The sequence below is a fragment of the Eptesicus fuscus genome, chromosome 5 (genome assembly GCF_027574615.1).
Source record: "Eptesicus fuscus isolate TK198812 chromosome 5, DD_ASM_mEF_20220401, whole genome shotgun sequence".
In the NCBI taxonomy this organism is placed as follows: domain Eukaryota; kingdom Metazoa; phylum Chordata; class Mammalia; order Chiroptera; family Vespertilionidae; genus Eptesicus; species Eptesicus fuscus.
The window spans coordinates 37,751,011-37,777,138 of record NC_072477.1 but is presented as its reverse complement, the minus strand read 5'-3'; the positions used below and the strand labels follow the sequence as shown (position 1 = coordinate 37,777,138).

General features: G+C 38.9%; 1 protein-coding gene and 1 pseudogene across 1 annotated transcript; both read right to left on the bottom strand.

The window, feature by feature from the left end:
- Positions 1 to 191: 191 nt before the first annotated feature.
- GMFB (glia maturation factor beta) lies at positions 192 to 26,121 on the bottom strand. The gene is given in 8 exon segments (XM_028141727.2): positions 192 to 3,969; positions 3,971 to 4,036; positions 6,752 to 6,825; positions 7,402 to 7,484; positions 7,971 to 8,020; positions 8,932 to 8,981; positions 10,589 to 10,685; positions 25,886 to 26,121. Coding segments are annotated over 8 exon segments (564 nt in total). The 5' UTR covers positions 25,988 to 26,121; the 3' UTR covers positions 192 to 3,927.
- On the bottom strand, positions 14,032 to 14,553 carry LOC129149130 (60S ribosomal protein L17-like; annotated as a pseudogene).
- Positions 26,122 to 26,128: the final 7 nt, after the last annotated feature.

Below are 26,128 nucleotides of genomic sequence, written 5' to 3'. Positions count from 1 at the left end.
AACAGTGATAAACTATACTCAATAAAAGAAACTTTATTTTGTTTCTTAGGACATACACAGTGCCTCTAACATCTAATTTTCCCTTTGAAAGCAACAGTTCATCATTTGAAATAAAGTCCTCAGCTGCTACAAATAAATAATTTTAGCATCAGACCACGTTTTAGAAAAGTTTATAATCTCATTACATTTTCCCTCTCCCAATCCTACATTGCCAAGTGATTCCCATTTATTTTCCCCTCTCAGGTTTTCAGGATAAACTGCTGTATCTGTGTGGCTCACACAAATGCCATAACTGCGCCAGGCAGGTAAGAGTAACTGCAAAGGGAAGAGGAGGCGAGTAAAAAATGAAAAGCTAGAAGTCCTTTCATGTTAACATTTTATTTAAACCAGTACAAGCACCATGCTTAACAGAAGACTGTCCAAAATAAACATGCAATATGAACTAGCAGAGACTGAAACCACAGTTTAAGAAATTGTGCCAGTTGTCGATTTTGTTAAACGATGACAGGGAACTGTTAAAATTCACAAGACTAAGCCATTACTGTTTCAGGCCTCCTGAATGAGATTTATATTGGACCATCAAAGTCAGTGGGAACCACCCTGGCATGTTAGTGATCTCAGACAATATTCAAGTAATTATATGTATACGGACTATATTCTAGAAAAGCAAGAAAACACAGTTTACATCATAATCATAATGTAGTTGTTTTAAATAGTACAGGAACATGATTAGTGATTTGAAATGTCAAATGGCATAAGAGGAAACAAATTTCTCAATAGTATTCAACTTGGGACCACTGGTTTTAAGTGGTCTATAAGGTTTACATTCTTCCAGAAATACAAAATAAGATTTGTCCAGAAATGTGTGAGACATGTCTTCACATAAGTATGAAAGGCTCACATTCTGTAGATTCCAGTATTATCAGTCTATTGAACAAACAGGGAAAGCAACCATACCAAGAATATTTGAATTGACAAAATATGAGTTACTCTCTGCTTCCAAGAAATATCAGCATTTAAACCCTTATGAAAATATCTATTCACCACTAGTCCACATTATGGATTAATGACTGCTCAGGTCTTAAAGTAGTCCAAACATTTTTTTAAGTATACCTTCATTACTAGCTATATGGGTAGGGTATAAAGACAGCCAAATTTAATTTGGCAATAAATTCCTCTAACAGGAAATTTTTAGTTAAAGTGTCAGACCAGGATACAATTTATGGCTACGTTTGATTTCTGAAAATAGGAGGTAAAAAGGGAGAGAAAAGTGCTGACAGACATTATGCTACAAAGATTATTTAGTAATGGAGGTAAAAAATTTAGCAATACCCTCTTAAACAAGAGTATGTTTAATTGCACTAGATATTTAGTAAACTTTTTAGAAATAGACAATTTGAACACTTATTTTAGAAGTCAATTAAACAAACAGTCAGTCAACCAACTTTTTTTCCTAAAATAACTGCTTCAGTACCTGAACAAACTGATTACTATTCAAAACTCTGGTGTTTTGGAATTTCAGCACAGTAACCTGAGAACAGTTTCTTCATGTCAGTTCTGTTGCCACCAAAGCCATACTAAAACTGTGCTGTGATTACTAGCTGGTTCTATTTTGACAACATTAGATACTAAGCAGGACATATGCAAGGCCAACAATTTCAAAACTGATGCTAATTGAGAAGACCATGCAGGAGGTTCCCAGTGGAAAAAAAACTGCTACCAAAAAGGAAAGATTAAGATTTAAGGCTGAATGGGAATGGCTGTACCAGAAAGTTATGGAATGTAAAAACTGGACTTATGAGATCTGGAGTTACTATTTGAGAGAAGGCAGAAAAAGAGATCAAATAAGAAATGTACTTGTAAAGAACAATGCAAAATTTGGTTAGATGGAAGAGAAATGTATATAAAAGTCTGAGAACATAGAGTATGGGATTTGTCAATCTCCCTACAGGACAGAGGGAGTAAAATATGTTCTACTGATCCCCTAACCTTGATCTATTGTCTTGCAAATACATGTTATTGATAAGAAGCAGACAAGCTCAAAATAACATGGTTTATCACAGTTCTTTGCCCCTTTTAGAAAACAGGGGAACTAAGAGTTCTGCATATGGAGGTCAATATTATCTGACATTCTAAGGACTTTCAAAACTAAAATGAGCAAGAAAATAACGAACTGCATTGAAAAATACATTCTTGCAGCACTAGTTTCTTATTGCTGAGAAGCAGATGAAACAAATCTAATTTCTTTCATTCAAAATATTAAAAACACTCTTGGATTACATTAAATTCACTTGGATTACATTTGCATCTCTGCAGAATTATAAGCGTTATTCTCCAATATCAAAATAGCTGTTTAAAGAATTCTTAAAATTCCTGGGTAATGTTCTCTCCCTGGAAATTGGAATAAAAAATCCTTCCCATTCATTAACAAAACAAATACCCACTCTAGTACTTCCTCATTTCCAACTAACTTCCTATTGCTTCCTGTTTCTAGATTAGTGAAGCCAAAGAGTGTTGGGAACAGAAGATGCTCTATTCAATATTATGAAAATTCCAACTATCTTTGCCTCTTTGTTAAAGTTGGCACAGAAACCTCAAAACAAAAAATGCAAAAAACATATGAATGGAAAACATGCCAACATAAAAAAAAATGCCTTTGCTAGTTTTAAAATGACTAAAATATTCTTAATATAAGAATTCACTCACTAAATTTGGTTAGTCTTTAGTCTCAAAATCTTTTGTCAAATAAATGTTAAACAGCTACTTGTTTGCTTTTACATATTTAAAGTATACTACTATATATTAGAATTCTTGCTCTATGCCAAGGATGCCATCATCTAACAAGACAGGTGTCAAATTTAGAATATTTTCTGAAATTTAGGATATAAAATGCAATTTCTATTGATGTGTTAATGTTATGGCCAAGGTTTTAAGACAAGTAACTTTTTTCAATGGCACAAAACTAATCACAAATATGCCCAAATTTATAACTCTCAACTGCCATATATTCACCAATGCAAGCGGACAGTTGGAATTTTAAAAATATGAAGTTGACATTATTACAAATTTCAGATACACACATTAGAAAATTGTTTTACTTGGACCCTTTACAAAAGTATTAATTTCACCAAATCCAGAATACTGGCAGTGTAAAAGTCTTAAACTAACTTTAATGCTAACAAATCAAAGGCACAGTATTAACAAATTTAAAATAACTAGTTTTCACAGGACAACATTAAGAGGTGCTTTGTAAATAAGATGTTACTCTCTAGAAATGACACAACCAGGAATGAAGCCCTTGATTAGTTACAACCCATCAATTCCTAAGATGTTATTTTCCATAAGAATAGTCAACATTATTATAAAATCTAACTCCCAGACCTTAAGAATGAGCGATTGAAGAACAAAGTTTCTGGACTTGATTAAAAAGGATAAAGGAAACCAAAGAAGGGATAGAACTGATGAAAAATATAGTTGTAATGCAGGTTACACTATAGTAAATTATTACTCATGGCTCAAAATTGGGTCACTCAAGTCTTTTACCCCAAATTAATTTCAAATTTTTGACAAGAGATAATATGCTGTTTTCATTTACAAACTGCTAATATCCAGTATTTGTCAAAAGGAGGCAACTGTTGTCTATCACAATACCCAATTTCCATTGGTGTCTGCAAATAGTAACAAATTCTGAACCGTAAGTTATAGAAATTGGTCACAAGAGTGCAAAATGTCCCTGGAGAGTAGTCCACCTAACAATTACAAATATAGGGAAATGTTTTACAAAGTTTCATTACTATGAAGATGATTTCCTCTTTGCTCAAACTTTGAACAAATGAAGAATTTTTCTTTACTGCAGGAAACAAACTGTAAATAACAGTGCATTTTAGGCATAAATAAGTATTTATGTCTGGTTCCAGTATGGTCAGGTTAATACATAAATACTTTAGAAACATAGAACTTCACATTAATGGAAAAATCCAAGTTTCTCACGTAACCATTCTTCAGTTAGGTCTTCAGTATTTCTTATTTCAAATACCTTAAAAAACAAAACAAACAAACAAACAAACAAAAAAACAATTTAGGTTATACTCTGATACTTTCAAAAAAAAAAATCAAACTCATTAAATACCAGGTTCTCCTTCCTTTGATCTTGATCATGACTTAATCTGTGTAAATTAGATATTCCATTTGGGAGGGGCTTTACTTTTTTTAAATACTAAGTACTCAGTTACCAAAGTTTAGCAATTAAGATGGCATAAAACCAAAACTCTCTTACAAGTGAGCAATTCTGTAAATCCTACCCACTAAAAGAGACAACCCAAATAAATCAGTCTGGTTAGGAGCTAAATAAAAGAACATAAGCTGGTCCTCCATAATTGGAGGAAATAGATGTAGATTGCATTGATAAAGATGGACTGGCCACAAATCTCCAGCAAGAACCTGCATATACACAGGCCCAGAAAGTATAATGGCTATAGAGAAAAAAATGTAAATACAGCAGAAAGAATGGGATTTGAGGCCAGATGTGGGTTTGAGTCCTAGTTTTGTCATTTATTACTATGCAACCCTGGACAAGTCATTCATCCTCTGAACCTCAGTTTTCCCATCTACAGAATAGGAATAGCACCATCAACCTCACAAGGCTGTGGAGAGGATTCAAAGGGATTATTTGTAAAAGTAATTTGTAAATTGTAATGCCTTAATTCAGCATTTTAGGTCATAGGATTAGAATAGACTTGAGGCTATTTATTAACAGAGCTCTTTCTTAACCACCCAAGCTCCTACAGCAACTCCACGGAATTCCTATGGTACAAATGAGGAAAGGTAGTGTCTATATATTGGTGGTACCAATGACAAGCATATGGACTAAAGGGAAAAAGCGGAACGCACTTAAAGACATCCCCTGGATTGACGATTAAGCACCCAAGGAGAAAACACTGATGCTGTCCTTAAAATAAAACCTGAGCCCTGGGGGTGTGGCTCAGTTGGTTGAGCATCAAGAGGTCACCAGTTCGATTCCTGTTCAGGGCACATACCCAGGTTGCGGGTTCGATTCTCCAGCAGGAGGCAACTGATATGTTTCTCTCTCACATTAATATTTTGTTGTTTTTTTTCTCTTTCTCCCCCTTCCTTTCTCTCTAAAAGCAATAAAAACATTTAAAAACAGACAACCACCCTGGCCAATGTGGCTCATTGGCTGGGTATGGTTCTGTGCAGCAGGGGGTTGTTTGTTTAATTCCTGGTCAGGGCACATGCCCAGGTTTCAGGTCCCAGCTCCATCCCCAGTGAGGGTGTGTGTGCGCCAATGGATGTTTTGCTTTCTCATCAGTTTCTCTCCCCCTCTCCCTTCCTCTCTCTAAAAATCAATAAAAATCTTTTTTAAAAACCTGAAAGGAAATATTATTTAATACTATTTCAGTGCTGTAATATTCTATTTCAAAATCTAAAATGTATAAACTACTTTTTCAACTCAAACTAATATGTGGAAGTTACAAGTTTAAGAGCAAGTACCCTTCTTACCTCTAACCTTCAAAACTGCCATAAGACAATGGGGACATATTAAATCATAAAACAACTGTCTCATATAAAACATTAAGCTAGAATGTTCTAGCTTAATAAAGCTAGTATTAAGTATTCTTTAGATTTGGAAGCAATATAGTTAACTGCATATGGAATTCCTGCACAGAATCTGGTTCATTCAGTCTATGGTAAGGTTTCAATGCTGACTTTTATCTATTAGAAATTATATTATGGAAGATGAAGAAATCTCAATAGGTTGAATAGTTACAGTGGCTTTTCTAAAACTGCCTACATTTTTTTTTAATATATTTTATTGGTTTTTTACAGAGAGGAAGGGAGAGGGATAGAGAGCTAGAAACATCGATGAGAGAGAATCATCGACCAGCTGCCTCCTGCACATCCCCCACCAGGGATGTGCCCGCAGCCAATGTACATGCCCTTGACCGGAATCAAACCTGGGACCCCTCAGTCCGCAGACCGACGCTCTATCCACTGAGCCAAACCGGTTTCGGCTAAAACTGCCTACATTTTTAATGTGATTTCTTCTAATGAACTTACAATTCCCATTCAAAAACACACATCTGGTTCAAGATTTCTATCATTCTATTTTCAGCTAATAAAAAGCTTTGACTAATTTACTGCTCTGTTCTAAATAATATTCAATTTCATTAAAATACTTCACTCTTCAGATTATTTTATGGCTCTGTATAGTAGTCCCCCCCCCCCCCCCACTTATCCTCAGGTTATCACCTGACTCCCAATGGATTGCCTGAGTCATATATATATATAGTATGTTTTTTCCTATACATATACCTTTTCACTTAAAGAAAGCACTTTACGGCTTCTCTTTGGCATAGCTGAATTTCCAGCATCACTACCCTTGCGCTTTGGGGCCATCAGTAAGTAAAATAAGGGTTACCTGAACACAAGCACTGTGATACCTGGACAGTGACCTCATAACTGAGACACATACTAACAGGCAAGTATACAGTGTATATCTCTATACACTGCGTTCACTAGACAAAGGGATGACTCATGTCCCGGGCAGGACAAAGATTTCATCATGCTACTCAGAATCATGTACAATTTAAAACTTATGAATTGTTTAATTCTGGAATTTGTGACAAACTATGGTTGACCATAGATAACTGAAACTGTGGGTGAAGGGAGGGGAACTACTGTTTTCTAAGTGAAAATACTGTCTCAACAAGCAGGTAAATATAAATCCCACCTTGGTTAGTTCAGCTGTTTGGACTAGCTTATTCTTACTCCCAGCATACATCATTTGTTGTTCAGGCTTACATCCTGGAAAAGAGATTTGTGTAGAAGTGAGACTTAGATTTTGACAAAGCAATGGGTTTTCATTATTTGCTTTTTAAAAAATGATACATTTAGGGTTTCCTATGCTTTCAAAGTTTATAAAAACTTCAGTCTAAATGTGATTCTGAGACTTACTTGCATACTGTACAGAGAGACATAGCTAAATTACAAATAAATAAGCTTTAGGTCAGCAAAAATAAATGAGGCTAGACCTCTGCAGATCTTGACTTTTAAATCATTGCAAACACTTAAAAACTTGTTAGCACTTTCTTAATTTTGACTTTATCAAGTTCAATTTTATTGATGTCTAACACAGATAAGGTTTTGGGATGGTGATGGGTCAGTGGGAGAGATCTGCCCTGAAGAAAATTTACAGTTTGATTACGTATTAAGTTAAAAATATACTCCAGTATATTTTAAGTGCTAAGTAAATGACACAAATAGTAAAATTTAGAAAAGAGTTCAAGTAGAGATTTTACCGTGGACTTGAACGGTGGTACTTGTGAGACTTCTGGTGATAGATCAGAAACAAATATGCACTATTTAAAAAAATTCACTTACCAACAGGACTTGAGAAAATAAAACACAGAGGATATGAAACTCTTCCATCGTCATGTTGATATTTGTAACTATAGACAATGAAGGTTTTTCTCAAGTTAAAGAAACTAAAATTACTGCTCTATGAGACAAGTACTTAACAACAAAGTTTTGAAATACACACCTGGGGAGCTAGTGAATGATAAATTTCTAACATACCCATTTAGGCCACACCTTCACTATTTATTATCTTTCCACAAATTTATAAATAGGCCCCATGATAAGTTATAAAATCATACAATCTCTCAAAAATAAATGTATTAAAAGTATGAATTTCATATGGATTTATCTTTCTCATTTTTATTATAAATACATAATAAATGGAATTTAAAAAATAATTCATCCCACTAATATACCAACTTTTCACTTTTCTTGGTCCAATATGTGCATACATATTTTAATTTGATTGTGATCATGGTGTAGAAGAAAATTTTGTAAAATATGTCTTCTAAATGTTGAAAAATTAAACGTCATAAATAAAATTCTGGCCACTAAAAGAAACAAATATTTTTAAAGAACTAAGAAAAGGATATCGAGGTTGTCGTTCAGGTAATTCATCTTTAAGTTCATCTGGTGAAATGCCCTGGCATAATAGAGAAAAACAACTTTTAAACAATTTTTTACCTATATCCTTAAGATATATACCAAGCACCCATTCTACCAATAGGTATAAATACCTAACTATACACCACAACATAAAATTTTATTTTATTAAGTTGCACACAAACTGAGGTTCCTGAACCCTCAATCTAAAATAAAGCCCACTAAGTTTAGTTGTTAATCACTAAACATTGGGCTGAGAGGCACAGCAGTCTATGCTCATGTTCCAACTGTCAGAAAATAGTGAGATAAGCCAACCTCTCAGGAGAAACAACATATCTGAATTAGGGGGGTAGGGAAGAGTTCATTTCTTCTTTTTTTTATTTTTATTGATTTGAGAGAGAAAGGAAGCAGGAGGGGGGGGGAGAGAGAGAGAGAGAGAGAGAGAGAGAGAGAGAGAGAGAGAGAGATTGAGATTGATTTTGTTGTCCCACTTATTTATGCATTCATTGGTTGTTTCTTGTATGTGCTCTGACGGAATCAGACCCGAAACCTTGACTTATGGGGACAATGCTCTAATCAACTGAGCTTCCCGGCCAGGGCCAAAATTAATTTCTTTTCACTCTAAATTACTTAATTTGACAAACTAAATATTTGAGTTATAGGGTTTTAGTTTTTATTTATTGGCCAAGCAATTTAGAAGCAAGTTATAAAGTTTACTCAGTAATATAGCCCTAATTTCTACCACTTGTTAGACTGATTAATTATTGTTTTAAAGAAGGTGATTAAATTAGCAAGACAAAGCACTACAGAATAATTAGCATATGTTTTTCATGCATAATAAGCATGTATTTAAAGGTGAGGAACTCATTTTAGAAGTACATGTAACTAATATAACATATTTTGGGCAATAATTGCTTAACTATAAAACTGTATTTAGCTGATCAAACAAACCTCAAGCTCTTCATCCAGTACCACCAGGCGTTTATCCTTATCAATCTTCACTAAAATAAAAATATAGTATGAGTAAACTGTGATTCTAATGTGACCTTAATCTACCAAACCCCAGAGTCTCAGCCCCCTTTTTGGAATCTAAAATTAAAACATCAAGAAACACAAGCATAAGAAAAGTCATTCTGAGTTTTAGTTCATGGTCAATTAGCTGGCTTAGCTTTTCAAGAAGTCAGTATTTAGAAGTTTTTACCCATAATCCCCCACACTTACTTTGCTTATTTAGAACTTTATGTCAACTTCTTACATTTACTATGTATTCAGAGAACTTTGTAACTCAAATGCAACTTCCTCTATAATAAGGAAAGGTCTAAAAGGGTGACTGTGACTGAGATTGGTCTATGTACCATGGTTAGAACTATAAGGAGAAAGTGAGCCAGGAGTCAGGACCGAACAACCATCAGATTCCCAGCTTCTCCAGAGTCAGGGTTTCATGGTGCAATATGAGTACAGGATTCTAAGAAAGTGACTTACAAATAACAGTGATATCTATATTCAATTGTATGTAACATAATCCAATGCCAAATTAAAATGTGTTTAGATCATTTATACCTGTTCTTTCCTACCACTCTGAAAAGCTGGCCATTTTTGGTTTTGCACTAATTTCACAGTAAATGCTGTGAGATACAATATGATCTCAAATAGCTTTACCTTTCTGTGGCAAGATGGCACTGTGTTAAGGTCTGTATTTCTATGTTGTAGTGTTTATTTGTAATAAAACAAATTGTCACTACCTCATTAATTCACATCTGCCAGAAGCATCTCTGTTAAACATAGTCTATACACTTTTTACATTTTACCCCTACTTCCTTCATCTTTTTAAATTACTACTCAGAATATTACCTAAGAATATAAAAGAAATCTGCATAACATCAGATACAGAATACAGTGGGAGAGAAAACATTCATATTATTCTTTCTATTGTCCGAAGTCAGTAAAGCTTCAACTCAAATGCATGAAACTAGAGTTTGCGTCTAAAATTGAAATAAGGGTGCAAAACACTTTGAACACAATGCTGAACTTTATTTACCATTTTAGATGTAGGCAAAGATTTCTGTTTCTGTTTGAGGATGAATGGCCAGGCTATTTTTAATCCCTTGAGAAGTTAAAAGATAGAGATGGATGGGTCACTAAAAATGACCAAGTGACCAAGAAGATAATCTCCAACACTGTAGGTAGCAGAGGGGGAAGTAGAATACTGCACCTCTGTTTTGTGATATTAGCTGTTACTTTTTTTGAAATATATTTTTATTGATTTCAGAGAGGAAGGGAGAGGGAGAGATAGATAGAAACCTCAATGATGAGAGAGAATCATTGATCGGCTGCCTCCTGCATGCCCCACACAGGGGACTGAGCCCGCAACCCGGGCATGTGCCCTTTACCAGAATCGAACCTGAGACCTTTCAGTCCACAGGCCGATGCTCTATCCCACTGAGCCAAACCAGCTAGGGCTGTTACTTATTTTTCAAACTGATCTAAAAGGGGAAGAGGTTAAAACAGGAGGAGTTAAATTACTTTCTAAACATTCCGCTTATTCAATGTAGCTATAAGATAAAAACAAACTAATACCATGTAACTGAAGCAATCGCTTTTAGCTTACTTATAATGGCAGCATTGTTTGTTTCTTTGCGAAAACGAAACTTTCTCAGTTTTTCCACTAAATCTTCAGCAACATCGCAAACCACCAAAGACTCACTCTGGAAAAGAAAGAAAAAAAAATCATGTATAAAATGCCATGATTTCAATATATGTATATGTTAAAAGTTATAAAACCTGTACATTAAAAAGGTATATTGACATCTACAAATATCACAATTATGTGAAAGCATTAACATGAAACACATGAACACTTAAAGAGCTTTTGAATCTACCAACCTTTGTATCTACATTAATTACACACATTTGTTCATTTTATATGTATACTTAAACTTTCTCTTTAGCTAATAAATATCTCAGAGAACTAGACATATATTAATGTGTAATTTTATCAGAACTACAGAGGAAGGAAAGAATGTGGGGAAAGTACAGAAATAAGAGGATAATCATCTTACTGTGTTTATAATTAATAAGACCTGGATTTATTTTTGTGTCTCACAACTATGAAAAATATATAAACAAACAAAAATATGAAAAACAAACACTAAGAATAAAGGCCAATAATATTTATATCTTAATTATGTGACTACGGGACTTTAAAAAAGTTATTAAGAATTATGAAAGCAAAACCAGATTTAAACAATTATGAAAAAATATTAGAGACTCTTCTCCAGAAAACTGGCAAGGAAATGATCAAAAGCACTCTTCTTTTAGTGGTGCAAATGTATCAATGATTGCAATCATGAGGATGGAAATCTTTCTTTTCTTCTTTTAATGTTTAAATCTTCGAACACATAAAAGTAGAGACTAGAACAGTGGGACCCTATGCACTATCACTCAGCTTCAACCATTATAAACACATAGCCAATCTTATTTCATCCAGCACCCTCACTGTCCCGTGGCCTATCACACAGCAAAGGCCAGACATCATTTCAACTGTTTTTCAGTATGCATCATTAAAATGACAGTATGTGCCATCCTATCTAATAAAGAGTGAATATGCAAATTGACCATCATGCTGTCACAAAGATGGCGGCGCCCAGTCCCCTCAGCCCCGTCAGAGTCCCCCAGTCCTTTCAGCCCAGCCTGGGGGCAGCAGGTGCACGGTGTAGCCAGACCCACTGTGCACATGCCACAGGAGTACCCCAGGCCTTTCACAGAAAATGGGTTGCCTCAAAAGTTGGTTAAGCTTCTTAGGACAAAAAGCATTCAAAATCTTTGAAAAGCGAATTCCAATATTTATAAAAGTTTGGACTGGACAATTCAAGGTTATTTCCACTACAACCTTCTATGATTTTATGATATTAACATTCTGAATTCACATAGTACCAGCTGTATTGTATGTAAGCAGATATTATTTAAAGGAATGGCCTTTATTTTTAAAACAACTCATAAAACCACACTGTTTGTATATCAAGGACATTCTGTGTGATTTTCCTAATGGCTGGAGTTAATGCCCCTAAACAGGCAGTTGGACATCCCCTGAGGGATCCCAGGTTGGAGAGGGTATAGGCTGGGCTGAGGGACACTCCCTCCCCCCCCCCCCCTGCACGAATTTAGTGCACTGGGCCTCTAGTTAAAATATAAAGGTAATAACATTATCTCACCTAAAAAAAACTAACAGTAATTCCAGTCTTAAATATTCAGAAAGAGTTCAAATTTCTCTCACTATTTTAAGGTGTTGTGTTTTTTCATGTTGGTTTAAAAAGAAACCCACATATTTTGGGATCTTTTCATGTATAGGTTCCCCCCGTCTTCTTTAAGAAAATCAAAACAGTGCTGAGACCAATACTAAATACATATGTGTCATTATAACCCAAAAGTATTAGGGCTTCCAATTTTAAGTTACAATAAAAATCTAATAAAAGCCTGTTTTTTGACCCTGTGTTGGGTAAATTAAAAGCATAGGTTAAAGCAGGAAATAGCTATCCATTTTTAAAATTGTCCTTTAAATTCAGAACACTGGTAATACATAAGGTGTGACATACCATAGGATATGCTATTATACAATTAGAAAGTACATCCCACCCATAGGTACTATCCAATCAGGTTTCTTAGGAGTCATGTGTCCACCCTTTTAGTTATCTTTAGAGAAAGAGATGCTAAATCCTATGGAGCTTCCTGAAGGTAGTATTCAACCCTAATCTTATTTTTTTTCTACCTTCCAAGAAAGGTAATGAAGTCAGAAAACAACAATTTCCATTCTCTTCTTAACCAAAGGTAGAACCCACTACTGAAATTAATAAATATTTTAGATTTTTGTTTAGGCAAGGAGCAATTTATAAGACTTATTTATCTTCCAGCTCTGATACCAAGAGCTGCTCGTGCAATCCTGACATTCTAAGGATCAGAAACCAAGTGTGTGTGTGTATTGGGGGGAGGGGGGGGGGGCGGGGGGCGCGCGGCATGTTGTGATTTAATTTATATAGCTTTTTAAAAATATATACGTATTTTATTTATTTTTTTTACAGAGCAGAAGGGAGAGGGATGGAGAGTTATAAACAGCTATGAGAGAGAAACATCAATCAGCTGCCTCCTGCACACCTCCTACTGGGGATGTGCCTGCAACCAAGGTACATGCCCTTGACCGGAATTGAACCTGGGACCTTTCAGTCTGTAGGCCGACGTTCTATCCACTGAGCCAAACCAGTTAGGGCTAGCTTTTTTTTAATATATAGTTTTGTTTTTTGTTTTTTGCATTTGCACCTCTCCCAATAACGTAAGGCCAATAATTTCTTCCTACAAGTAAAAAGACCAATTCTAATTGCTTATAGTTAATAGAAGAATTTAAGAATGAGTATAACACTCTGAAAACAACTTTATATGGTAATATGTAAGGTGTGATATACCATAGGATATGCCATTATACACCGCATAACGATATTTTAGTCAACAACTTACTGCATATACAATGGTGATCCCGTAAGAGTATAATGGAGCTGAAAAACTCCTATCACCTAGTGACATCTTAGCTGTAATGTATGTTTGTGGTGATATTGGTATTAAAAAACCTACTGTACTCCCAGTCATATAAAAGTTTAGCATACAGTTATATGTGGTACATAATACTTGACAATGATAATAAAAGACTATGTTACTAGTTTATGTATATACTATACTTTTTACTATTATTTTAGAGTGTACTTTATACTTACAAAGTTTCCTGTAAAACAGTGTGTCATTTTATACTGGCAGCAGCCTCATACATCTCATTTTCAGCATCTCTTGATTGCATCATTCTCTTGAGCTTGATTTAATTTCATGTTGTTTTAGAAATTTGGTGCACCCTAAGTGTACAGTGTTTATGAAGTGCACAGTAGTGTATCCTAGGCCTTCACATTCATTCACCATCCACTCACTGACTCACCCAGAGCATCTTCCAGGCTTGCTTGCTCCATTCATAAGTGCCCTATACAGATACACCATTTTATCTTTTTTTCCCCCTAACTTTGATTCGTATTTATTTTATTCTGAATATATTCCCAGGCCCTATTTTTTTTTCTTCAGTTTCTTCTGTTTTGGGAACAATCTGCTCTTTTTCATTAAGGATCATCTCAATGTGGCAGGGAGAGTTCATATGGGTTAACCTCCCATGAGCTCTGTAAGTTCTGTGCCACATCTTGGAGCTTTGTTCACCTGGGTGTGCTCAATAACCAGAGAATCTTCATCTAAACCCTTAAGTTCAGCATTGCTCTCTGCATTTTTAAGCATGTGCAGTAAAAATTCAGCACTCTTTTTGGGCCACTGACCCTGGGTGCAGCCCCACTGTTCGCCTGGGCTCACCTACATTTTAACTACGGAATGGGACACATTGCTTCTGTAAAGTACCTTCTTCAGATACTCAGTGGCTTTGCAGATATGCATACCCCTGATGGCGTGAGCAGTTTCATGAGTGTTCTTACAGTGAACACGAAGATCTGAACCTCATGATTTTGTGGGGTTTTCTGAGTCAAGAGAATAGTGAACCATTTTCATAGGTCACCTCTGGCCGCTAATGGGAAGAGCCCACTTTATCTTTTATACCTTATTTTTACTGTATCTTTTCTATGTTTAGATACACAAATACTTACCACTGTGTTACTATTGTCTCCAGTATTCAGTACAGTAGTAACATGCTGTACAAGTTTGTAGCCTAGGAGCAAAAGGCTGGTTATAGCCTAGGTATGTGGTAGGCTGTACCATCTAGGTTTGTGTAAGTGCACACTGTGATGTTCACACAATGACGAAATTGCCAACAACACATTTCTCAGAATGTATCCCCATTATTAAGCGACATATGACTAAATAAAAAATATAAGCCTACCCTCAAGGAGCTTATAGTACAGTCTAGTGGAGTACAGACCTGTATCAAAAGAATCAGGCCAAAAATATGTACGTTTGTACCTGTGATAGACCAGGAAGGAGACACAGGATGCTATGAGAACTTATGACCCGTGAAGAACATCAAGGTCACAGGAGGCTTGCCTGGAAAAAGCATCTGAGAACCAAAACTACCCATGCAGAGACCCCTGATTAAAGTGAGCATGGCACATCAACGATAATGAAAGGCAGTGTGACTCAAGCACAGAGAAGGAACAAAAACATGGTACAAAAGGAGGCTGGTAGGAGCTGGACCACATAAAGCCCAGAGGGTCATAGTAAGTATTTTGGTCTCTATCTATGAGCAAAGGGAAACCACTAAGGCAAGCATGTCAAACTCGAGGCCCACAACGAATATTTTTTGCGACCCAGCCAATATAAGAGTATGTAAGAAAATTTAATAAAAATTTCATAACTTAATTTTTATTAAATCCTGTTATACAAAATTATTAATAACAAACTACAAGGTTCACTAATGACTGATGACTATAATTGTGTTCCATTCATTTCCCTTACACGCCTTACGCACAGGCGCACCATTTCTCTCCACTACTAGTAATACCAGCAGTGAATATTTTAGCAGACGATTGCCACGTCGTTAGTCTTGGACTGACTTGTTTGGTGTGTGCAACAGGAAATATTTCGCTTTCGGAGAACAAGAAAAATAGGTTTATTTGCGTTACGCTTATTAATTTGTGCAGTTATTCAGTGTCTGGTAAGTTAATGTTCAAGAAAAATATTAATTTTTATTAAAATGTTCTATTATTTTATGTTCACGATTACTCATTTAGTTCAGCTCTGTGTATTCAGCATGTCTCCATCGAAATAAACCTGTTTTTATGAAAGCTGAAGCTTTTGTGTGTTTTTTTGCAGCCCACATAAACTTAAACCTTGTTTATTTGGCCCATGTTAGCCTTGGGTTTGACATGCTTGCACAAAGGTGTTTTAAGCAGGATGGAAACAGAAAACATGATGAGGTTTGCATGCAGGAAACAGGCAGAGAGCCAGGATGAATAGAACAAGACTAGTTAACTGACAAGGCTAGGTCAGTGAGAGATGAAAAGCCGCTTAGACAGGCTGATGAGGATAAAGAAAAGTAGGTGAGCCCTAGCAGGTTTGGCTCAGTGGGTAGAGCATCGGCCTGTGGACTGAAGGGCCCCAGGTTCAATTCCAGCCAAGGCCACATGCCTGGGTTGTGGACTCGATCCCCATTTTGGGGGGCATACAGGAGATAGCCAATCAATGACGCTCTCATCATTGATGTTTCTATCTCTCTCTCCCTCTCCTTTCTTCTCTATAAAAATATATATATATAAAAGAAAAATAGGTGAATACCTCTACCAATAGTTAACATGTGTTAAACACTATGAGAGAAACATTATCCTATGTCCTTTACATGGATCTCCCTTGATGCTCAAAACAATCCCATGAGATGGGTATTATTATCCCCTTTTTGCAAGAAACTACCGTTAGAGAAGTTAATTATCGCCCCCCAAATTACATAAATAGTGGAGCCAGGATTCAATCCAGGCAGCCTAACCTCTAGCCCACTCACTTTCTTAACCACTACAAAGGAGCTGGTGTCAGACTGGATATTTGGAGGAGTGGGTTAGGAAAGGGTTACAAGAGGATTCCGAAGCTTCTCACTTGCGTAACAGACTAAATAGTGCTACTTTCACTAAATTAAAGAACACTGAGGAAGACCATGTTGGAAGGGAAATAACATGAATTCTATTTTGGAAAAGTGAGGTGGCTTTGAGGAACCCCAGTGGGGAAAAGCCTCTCAGAGGATGTTAACTAAATAGTGGGACACATACATCTGGACTGGATCTCAGAAGCAAGGTCTGAGATACAATTCCACAAGATATATATATGGCAATTGACGCTGTGAGTGTAGGTAAGAAAGGATGAAGAATACAGAACAGAAAAATTAAGCATTGGGATAGAGCTTAGGGCTCCCACGTGTTATGTCCAGAGAAAGAGAACAGATTGCACGGGGCACAGATGGACCAACAGAAGTAGGGAAAACAAAACAAAACAGGGATTCTGTGTCCCAGAAGCCAGGAGGGAAGAGAATGCTTCAAAGAGGAGAGAGTGGTCAACACCCTGGACTGCAGCTGAGAGGTCAGGAAAAATAAGAACTGAAGAGTCCCTTGGATTTAGTAACCAAAACAAGATCCATTCATGGAGGTTGGCTGAGAAACGAGTGGGAGGTCAGAGATGGGTCAATGGGATTTTGTGTTTTGCTTTTTTTAATTAAAGAAAGGAACACATTTTAAAACCTGATAGGAAAGATCCAGATCCTTTTTGAGCAACTTAATTCTCCACCTTTTTAAAAAAAATATTTAAGTTTTTAAAAGGTTATAAATTTTATTTTTTTAGGGAGGGAGGGAAAGAAGGATCGATGTGAGACACACTGATTGGTTGCCTCCATAAGCGCCAGAGGGGGACCTAAGCCGCCACCTAGGAATGTGCCCAGATCACATTTGAACCCGCGACCTGACGGCGCACGGGAGGACGCTCCCACCAACCGAGGCACAGCAGCCAGGGCAAGTCCCCACTTGTGTTTGAGGGCAGGGGCCAAAGGAAGCCAGAGCCGCTAGACCCAGCAAAGCTAACGATCTAAAGTCACTGTAATGCCAAGCGCCAAAGCCCTGGGTCAAAAGGTTTCCCCCTGCTGTAACTCAGGGAGAGCAAGCATAAGGGGAAACCCTGAGAGGCAGGCCGGGGAGGACACGATAAGCCGCGGCGAGGCCGAGAGACCCGGATCCGATGGGAGCGAGCCCTCCGGGCACAGGCCGGCAGGGAAGGTGCTCGCGCCCGCTGGCCCCTGGCAGAGAATCCGCGTTTGGGGGAGCCCTCCGCCGGGCCAGACCCCTGGACCTCCAACACTTCAGCTCAGGAGCGGGCACCCACCATCCAGGACCGGCGAGGATGGCCCACCCCACTGGCCGCACCTCAGCCCCAGGGCCCGCTGGGGGGGCTGCCCTGAGGCGGGGCGGCAGCAGCGGTGGCGGGGGGACGCCCATCTCCGGCGCTGGACGCCAGCCAGCAGCCGGGGCGGAAGCGGCCGCCGACCCACCCGGGGCGCTGCCCGCCGAGATCGGCCCCGGCAAACAGGAAAGCCCAGCGGGCTGGCCCAGCCCTCTGTCCCCCACCCTCGCGGGTGGCAGCTCACCATTTTCCTTCCGGCAGTCACCTTCCCTCGGGCCCCTTTAAGAATGGCACCGCGGCCGCCTCCCTTCCTGCCCGGACGCCCGGCAGAGCCACCCCCACCGACCGACGCGGCCCGGAGGGCCGACACGTGACCGTGGACGGTGGGAGGCGCGGCTCAAAATTAGCCGGACGCGGTCGCCGATAAGCTCCTACCTGACCATGATTGGGCAACCGCGCCCAAATGCACTCTTAACATTCAAGATCAATAAAACTCGATTCAATTCAATAGCATTTTCTGTATCAGAGTTTCCCAACTTAAGCATATTGACATTAGAGCCCAATAATTCTTCACTGTGGGTGGTGTGTCGCCCTGTGCATTGCAGGATGTTTAGCAGCATCCCTGGCCTCTACCCACTAGAGGCCAGTAGCACCTCCCCAGTTGTGACAACCAAGAATGTGACCAGACATTGTCAAATGTTGCCAGGAGGCAGGGGTGGGAAATCACCCCAGTTGAGAACCACTGTCATAAATGGATGTCCTGAGCCTTGGGCCACAGACTAAGTGCCATATTAATCACCAGTGTGAGCTCATTTGGAGAGGGCTTCAGGTAGCCTCCTGCCACTTAGAGTATATAGATGACAGAAGCCCAACATCTAAGCCCATGGGAGTTTTTTAGTAGAGGGATTTGGAAGTTCAATGGGTTCAAAGGGTTAGGTTCTGCTTAGGTACCAAACGATTTTTCACAATCCCTGTCATCTCTGGGATCATACTCAAATTGCATATTCATTCCATTCTGTTGTGCAGTGACTGCCTCAAAATTTGAAACTCAGTTATGACACTTATTATATTCCTACTGGTGTCTCCAAAATAGAGATAAATTTGCCCTCTAGGAAATAATGTGGGACATTAAAAAGGCCATATAAATGAATGAATGGGTTGGCAGCTGCAAGAAAAATGCATAATGAAGATAATAAAATTTGAAAACATGTTAATAAATTTTGCATTTCTCTTATGAAACCCTCTCCTTGGTTGTCCAGGACCATCTATCAGCCTCCAAGGAGAAACATAACTGTGATGCTTGGAATGCAAAAGAAAAACAACTTTTGACTACCAAAATAAGACTTTTGAGTCCCAAGAAACACAGTAATCTTGAAAAAAACAGACATTACTAAGAAAGAAAGGTTTTAAAAAATTTAAAGCTCCATTAACTTCAAAATCCAAACCTTGGCAAAATTAAAAGTGTCGTTTAGTATATGCCATCTGGTAGAGAAAATGGAGGCTATGACATAAGGAAAGTACCTGCTGAGTGGGAAGGAGGGCAAGTCTTTCCACTCTGATCTGGTGGAGGGTGGATCGAGATGGAGCTTGAATAAGTGCAGCAGGCAGGCATACTTAACCTGTTCTGGCTGAAGTCTCAGAAGGCGGGATGTGGGGGTGCGGAACAGGGTGAGATAGTAGTAAAGCACCCAAATATATGTGGTGTTAGAGAACCTGTAGAGAATTGGTGGTCTACTCCACTAAGGAAGAAGAAGAGGCCTTGCATTTGGCTCTGCACCCCTGAACATGACTCAGGAACAATGGCAGAGGTGGCCTTGTTTGGTATCCTGAGATAATTGCTGGTTCTCAGTGGCCTGCAGGTGCCACATGGGAGAATCTACATATTCATACATTCCCTCAGGAAGTAAAATTGGAGATGGTAAACAGTGGAGCTAAGATGTCACAGTGCATTAAGGCTTTACAACCAACAGTGCATTAAGGCTTTACAACCAACAGTGCATTAAGGCTTTACAACCAGAGGTAAATGGCTGGAACTTTTGGTCTCAGAAGTCGTTGCCAGCCGGAGCCACAAAAGGCCAGATGAAACCTGCTTTACCTTAGTGAGGACTCACAAGTGTTGTGCAGAGCTCAGACCTCATTTTTCCAACCCTACCATGAGATCATGTGAATACCCATGAAGCAAGAGGGAGAAGTGAGAGGAGAGACTAAGAATTTTTCTGAAAGAGACCAGCTACCTAAAGGGGCAGTTAAACTCGAGGATACTAGGATACCTATAATTGATAAATTTAGGCTCATCGTCCTCTCCCTTTTTTCCTTCCTTCTACTACTCAGTGGGGTGAGGATTCACAAGCAAAACTAAATCAGTTATAGATAATAAAGAAGAGCCATTCTGTCTGTTCATCTGAGAGTTATACATTTTTTAAAATATATTTTATTGAATTTTTACAGAGAGGAAGGGAGAGAGCTAGAAACATCGATGAGAGAGAATCATCAACCAGCTGCCTCCTGCACACCCCCCACCAGGGATGTGCCCGCAGCCAATGTACATGCCCTTGACCGGAATCGAACCTGGGACCCTTCAGTTCGCAGACTGACGCTCTATCCATTGAGCCAAACCGGTTTTGGCTGAGAGTTATACATTTTATAGCCTAATATACTTTGGGCTGCCAAATGATCTCATGGAGAAGAACGTCCCTCCCTCGCTCCTTCACCTTCTCCTTCCTTCCTTCCTCCCTTCCTTCCTTCCTTCCTTCTTTCCTTCCTTCCTTCCTTCCTTCCTTCCTTCCTTCCTTCCTTCCTTCCTTCCTTCCTTCCTTCCTTCAGTAAACACCTGTTGAGCCTCTACAAGACATAAGTTCAGCACTGTTGGCACACACATCAATTAGGTGTCATTCCTACACTCAGAGAGCTGGGGACCTAGTAGGCTATATAGACTAAGTGAGCATTTTTCACCAGGGTCAGGGGGTTCTATATAGATCCACACTGGGTGCTATTGGAGAGGGCTCTCCCCAGGAGTTGGGAAGTGTTCAGGAAGCTTCCCGAAGAAGGGAGACTCAGAGTTGAGTCTTAAGGATAACTAGAAGTTTGCCAGGAAGAGGAGGAAAGAGAGCTTTCAGGCAAAGGAAAAAGGATATACACATAGCTCTGATGATTAATTTTATGTGTCAACATGACTTCTGCATGGGGTGTTCAGATTAAATATGAATTCGGAGAGTTTCTGGATGAGATTAACATTGAATCGGTGCACTTGGCAAAGGAGATTGCTTGCCCCAATGTGGGTGAGCATCGTCTAATCCGATGAAAGCCTGAAGAGAACAGAAGGCAGAGGAAGAAGGAATCTGTCTCCCCGTTTTTTTCTTCCTGCATGCTTGCTTGAGCTGGAACATTGGTCTTCTCCTGCCTTTGGACTGGAATTTATACCATTGACTTCCCTGGATCTCAGGCCTTTAGACTTAGATTGGAATTATACCACCACTTTCCTGGATCTCCAGCTTGTAGATAGCAGTCTATGAGACTTCTCAGCCTCCATAATCTTGAGAATCAATTCCTCCTAATAAATCAATCAACCTCTCTCCCAATATCTATATCTATCTACCTACCTACCTTTCTCCCTACCCCTTCTTCTGGAGATCCTTGACTAATATAATGGCCAATTCTGAGATCTGAAAATAGCTTATTTCACTGATTTTAAGATTCATTTTCCGCAACATTTAATTTCTCTGAAATCAGGATACACCTAACAATCCATGGCATCTTACAATTTTGTTATTGGTGATAAAGTAAAGGTGAGGCATAAAGCATCCTAAAGTGAACGAAGTTCACGTTTTGGGGTCCCTCATTTGCATCGTGCTCTTCCAGGGCCTTATATTTAATTTGTATTTGTAATTTTGTGTTCAATCTCTTAGAATGGGTCCCCAAAATGAGCTTCAGGCCCTATAAACCTGCATCCATCTCTAATGTATCCAATGTATTTTTAGAAGATTGGTAATTCAGTAGGTTGATGATTAGTATTTATAGGGGATGAGGGAAGAAGATCAGGAATGGGTGGTGAGAGATTGGAAACTTAGGATCTAATTTCAGTGAGTGACAGCTACATCCACTCATCTGATGGAAGAAGCCAGAAACTTCCACTCCTGCCCCTCTCTCATGCCCCAATCCAATCCATCATTAGGTCCTGTATGTTTGTCCTATGATAGAGACTCCTGGTCCTCCTTCAAACTCCGTTTTCTTCTTCTATGAGTAATAGAACCCTCTAGTTTTAGCCAGATACTCTGAACAAAAACAATTTTCCAGCCTCCCTTTCAGTTAAATGTGGACACGAGGCTTAGTTTTGGCAATGGAATGTGTGCTGTATCCTAGGAGTCTCCTTAAATGGAAGTGGAATCTCATTCTCCCCCTCTTTTTCCTCCCTCCTGCTAGCAGGAATATAGACATGATGGCTGGAGCTGCAGCATGCATTTTGGACCATGAGGTGACCTTAGGAAATGAAACTACATAAAGCAAAATAGAAGCCTGGTTTCCTTGCACTGTAAAGTACTATATCAATCCTGCATTGCCTACCTCTGGACTTTCACTTAAAAGAGAAATTAACAATCTCAAGTAATATACCGTTATTATTTTTGTCACTCAGTTAAAATAATTTCCTAACAATACTCCATTTCACTGCAAGTCCTCATCACTAAATAATCAGAGTTACCAATATTTCTTGCCTGGATTTTATTTTTTTTATATTGCTATTAATTTTTGGAGAGAGAGGGAGAGGAAGAGGGAGTAGAACATTGATGTGAGAACAGAACATTGATCAGCTGTCTCCTGCATGCCCCCTAGCAGAGATTGAGTTGCATAAGCCCTGACTGGAATTGAACTGGCAACCTTTTGGTGCACAGAACGATGCCCAATGGAGCCAAACCGGCTAGGGCTTGCCCTTAATTTTAAAATAACCTATGAATTGATATCCCCGTATTTACTCATATCTATTACAACCTCCTACCAATGAGTTTTCTACACAACAGCCTAAGGGATTGATTCAAAATGCAAACTGAATGTCATTCCCTGTATTAGTCTACCTAAGCTGCCATAATAGAATATCACAGACTGGGTGGCTAAAATAAAATAATTTTCTCACAGTTTTGGAGGATAGAAGTCCAAGATCAAGGTGCCAGCGTGCTTCCATGATTTGCAGATAGCCGCCCTGTCACTGTGTCTTCACATGACTTGGTTTCCTTGCACGGTGAAGTACTATATCAGTCCTGCATTACCTACCTCTGCATTGCTTTGTATGCACATGCATAGAGAGCAGTGTCTCTTCCTTTTTAAATTTTTTTAATAAGGATACCATTCTTACTGGAGTAGGATCCCACCCATATAACTTCACTTAAAGGCCCCACTTCCAAATACAGCCACATTGGGGTTTAGAGCATCAACATATGAATTTTGAGGGACACAATTCAGTCCATAACACCCCCCTTCTTCAATCATATCCATGGCTTCTCATTGCTCTTAAAGTTGAGTAGTTAAAATGGCAAGACTCCTGTATGGTCTGGGCCCTGCTTATCTCTCCACTTTCATGTCATAGCATGCTCTTCCTCACTCTCCATGATTTAATCACACGGGCCTACCATTTTCTCAGCGATACTATGATTCTCCCACCTTGGGCCCTTTGCACATGCTGTAGCTTCTGTCCTATATGCTCTTTCCTCCCCTCATGTCCCTTTGCTTGGTAAACCTCTCTCCATCAGTACTCAGCTTACTAATCTGTTCTTCAGCCCTCATCGGTTTGGCTTGGTGGATAGAGCATCAGACTGTGGACCTAAGAGTCCTGGGTTTGATTCCAGTCAAAGGCACATACCTTGGCCCCTCCCCAGCCTGGGCTCTGGTCAGGGTGCGTGTGGGAGGCAACCAATTGTTGTGTTTCTCTCACATGGATATTTCTGTCTTCCCCTTCTCTTCCATTCTCTCTAAAAATCAATGGAAAAATATCCTCGAGGGAGGATTAAAACAAACAAACAATCTGTTCTTCAGGGGAGCATTCCTTGGTCAACCATATATTTCCCCATTCCCTCATTATGAGCTTTCATAGCTCCATGCACCTCTTTTTAATAGCACTTATCATAATTTGCCTTTATATTTTGTTCAAAATTCTTTGTCTAATGTTTGTCCTTTCCATTAGATAATAAACTCCATGAGAATAGAGGTATGTCATTTTTATTTTTGTATCCCTAATGTCTTCTACAGTATATGGAACATATATGACACTCAAGAAACAGTTTCTGAATAAGAAAGAGGTAAGTGGGAATTGAGTCATGTAGAGGTGAGTATGACAAACACGGAACTTGGGACTTAATTCTCAAGCATATATAGGATGGCAATCAAGAATTTCCGGTGGTGGAATGAAATAAGATGTCTTTAAAAGAATCTATGTTGGAAGTAAAGTAATAGGTTTCAATGGTTGTAGCAGGTACCGAAATGGGAAATAGGGGCTGAGTTAAATGTGTTAGTACCTGCTCTTTTTGTAAATTCTTCAGTGTAAATCAGGTTAGGTCTCAGTTTTCCCCACTGCTGGTTTGGGATTTGGCTTCCATGGCCTGGCTAGTGAATTATCCTTGTTCATCTGTTTTCCATCTTACAATATGTTGCTATTATTTTATTTCCTGTTCTTGTTGATTTACTTTTTAAATCCCTTTTGTTTTCATTATGAAAATTCTTTATTGTTTATGGCAATAAAATTGCTTTGCACATTGGCCAACATTTTTGTTAAATGACATTATCAAGTAAGTGGTGGCAAAACTGAGGATGAAAGGGTGGAGGTGTAAATGGATACATTCTGGAGAGCAGTGTTTCTCCAAAAGCTTAAAATGTTCATACTTTTTGAACCAAAAGATCTACCTCTAGGAATTTATCCCAAAGAAATGATTTAGCTTTAAGAACGTTTACTGAAGTGTTATTTATAATAAAAAAATAGTCTGACAATTGGGGGCTAAATTATATACTTTATAAGTTATATACTTTCAGAAATCACATATGTAGTCATTAAAAATTATGTTGTTGAACCAAGCTTCTCACTCAGCGCTATTCCAGAGAATACCCAATATGTGGTCATTTGCCAAGGGATATGTGAAACCATAGAACAAATTTACCACATTTTCTTCCAGCACTAATTTTATTGGTGATTTGGGAGTGTGGAGTGATCACTAAGTTTCATCCCAAGGCCCTTTGTTCTTTTCTTCCTTGGTAACCCTACCCGGAACCCCCAGCTGGAATTGTATCAGGGATGTTGCTGCTCAGAATAAAAGACCACATTTCCCCATCTCTGTGGTAGCTAGGTGTGGCCTTAGGACTAAAAGCAAATTAATAAAATGTCAGTGGAAGTGTTGTGAGACTTCCAGGGAGGCTAACCTGATGGAGTTGACTGAGCCCGAATGAAGAAAAAGGGTGTACTTAACAACTTCTGCTCAGTTAAAAAAAAAAAAAGATATAATATATAAAAATAATATAAATATACAAAAATATATATATATATATATATACACACACACACATACACACACAGAGAGACACATATATACACATAGTACACATTTAAAATTCTTAATAAAGTGAAAATTAATTTTAAAAGTTCAAATATCTAATTCTAATTTGAAGGGTGTAAGGGGAGGCGAAAAAGGGGGGCAGTTGATTTATTTCTATGAGCATCTTGATATGCAATGCAGATTTCCCTCTACCATTAAATCCAACTCGAAAAGGCTGACAAGACTCGTATAAACTGCTTGTGAGACTCCTGCTGGCGTTTTGTACAGCGCCTAAGTTTTCCAGATAAAACAAGAGCAGGTTTGGGGGTTGTTTCCCTTTGTAGGACCCAAGATGCCGGCCTTCCCCCTCCCAAACTTGCCTCGGATCTAACATGTAGGGTTTCAGAATTTAGGCTCTGTTACGTCGATTTCGGGGTGCGCCTTCTCTCTATGGCATCAGAAAACCTTACCTGAGTTTAGGACAGAGCTGGCCCCAATACCTGTTTAGAATTTGCCGCAGAAAAGCGGGCACCGCTGAGACAGGCGGGCGGAGATAACGCTCGCTGGGTACCAATCCCAGGAGTCGGGGTGGTGCGAGTCATGGCCCCGCCCCTCCGTGAAGCCAATCGCTCGGGACGGGAGCGGGAGGGGCGGGGCGATCCCTGCAGGCGACGTCGTGATTGGCACGCCGGCTTCCGCAGCCCGCGAGGCGGCCCCTACTTCCAGTGTATCAGAACCCCTGG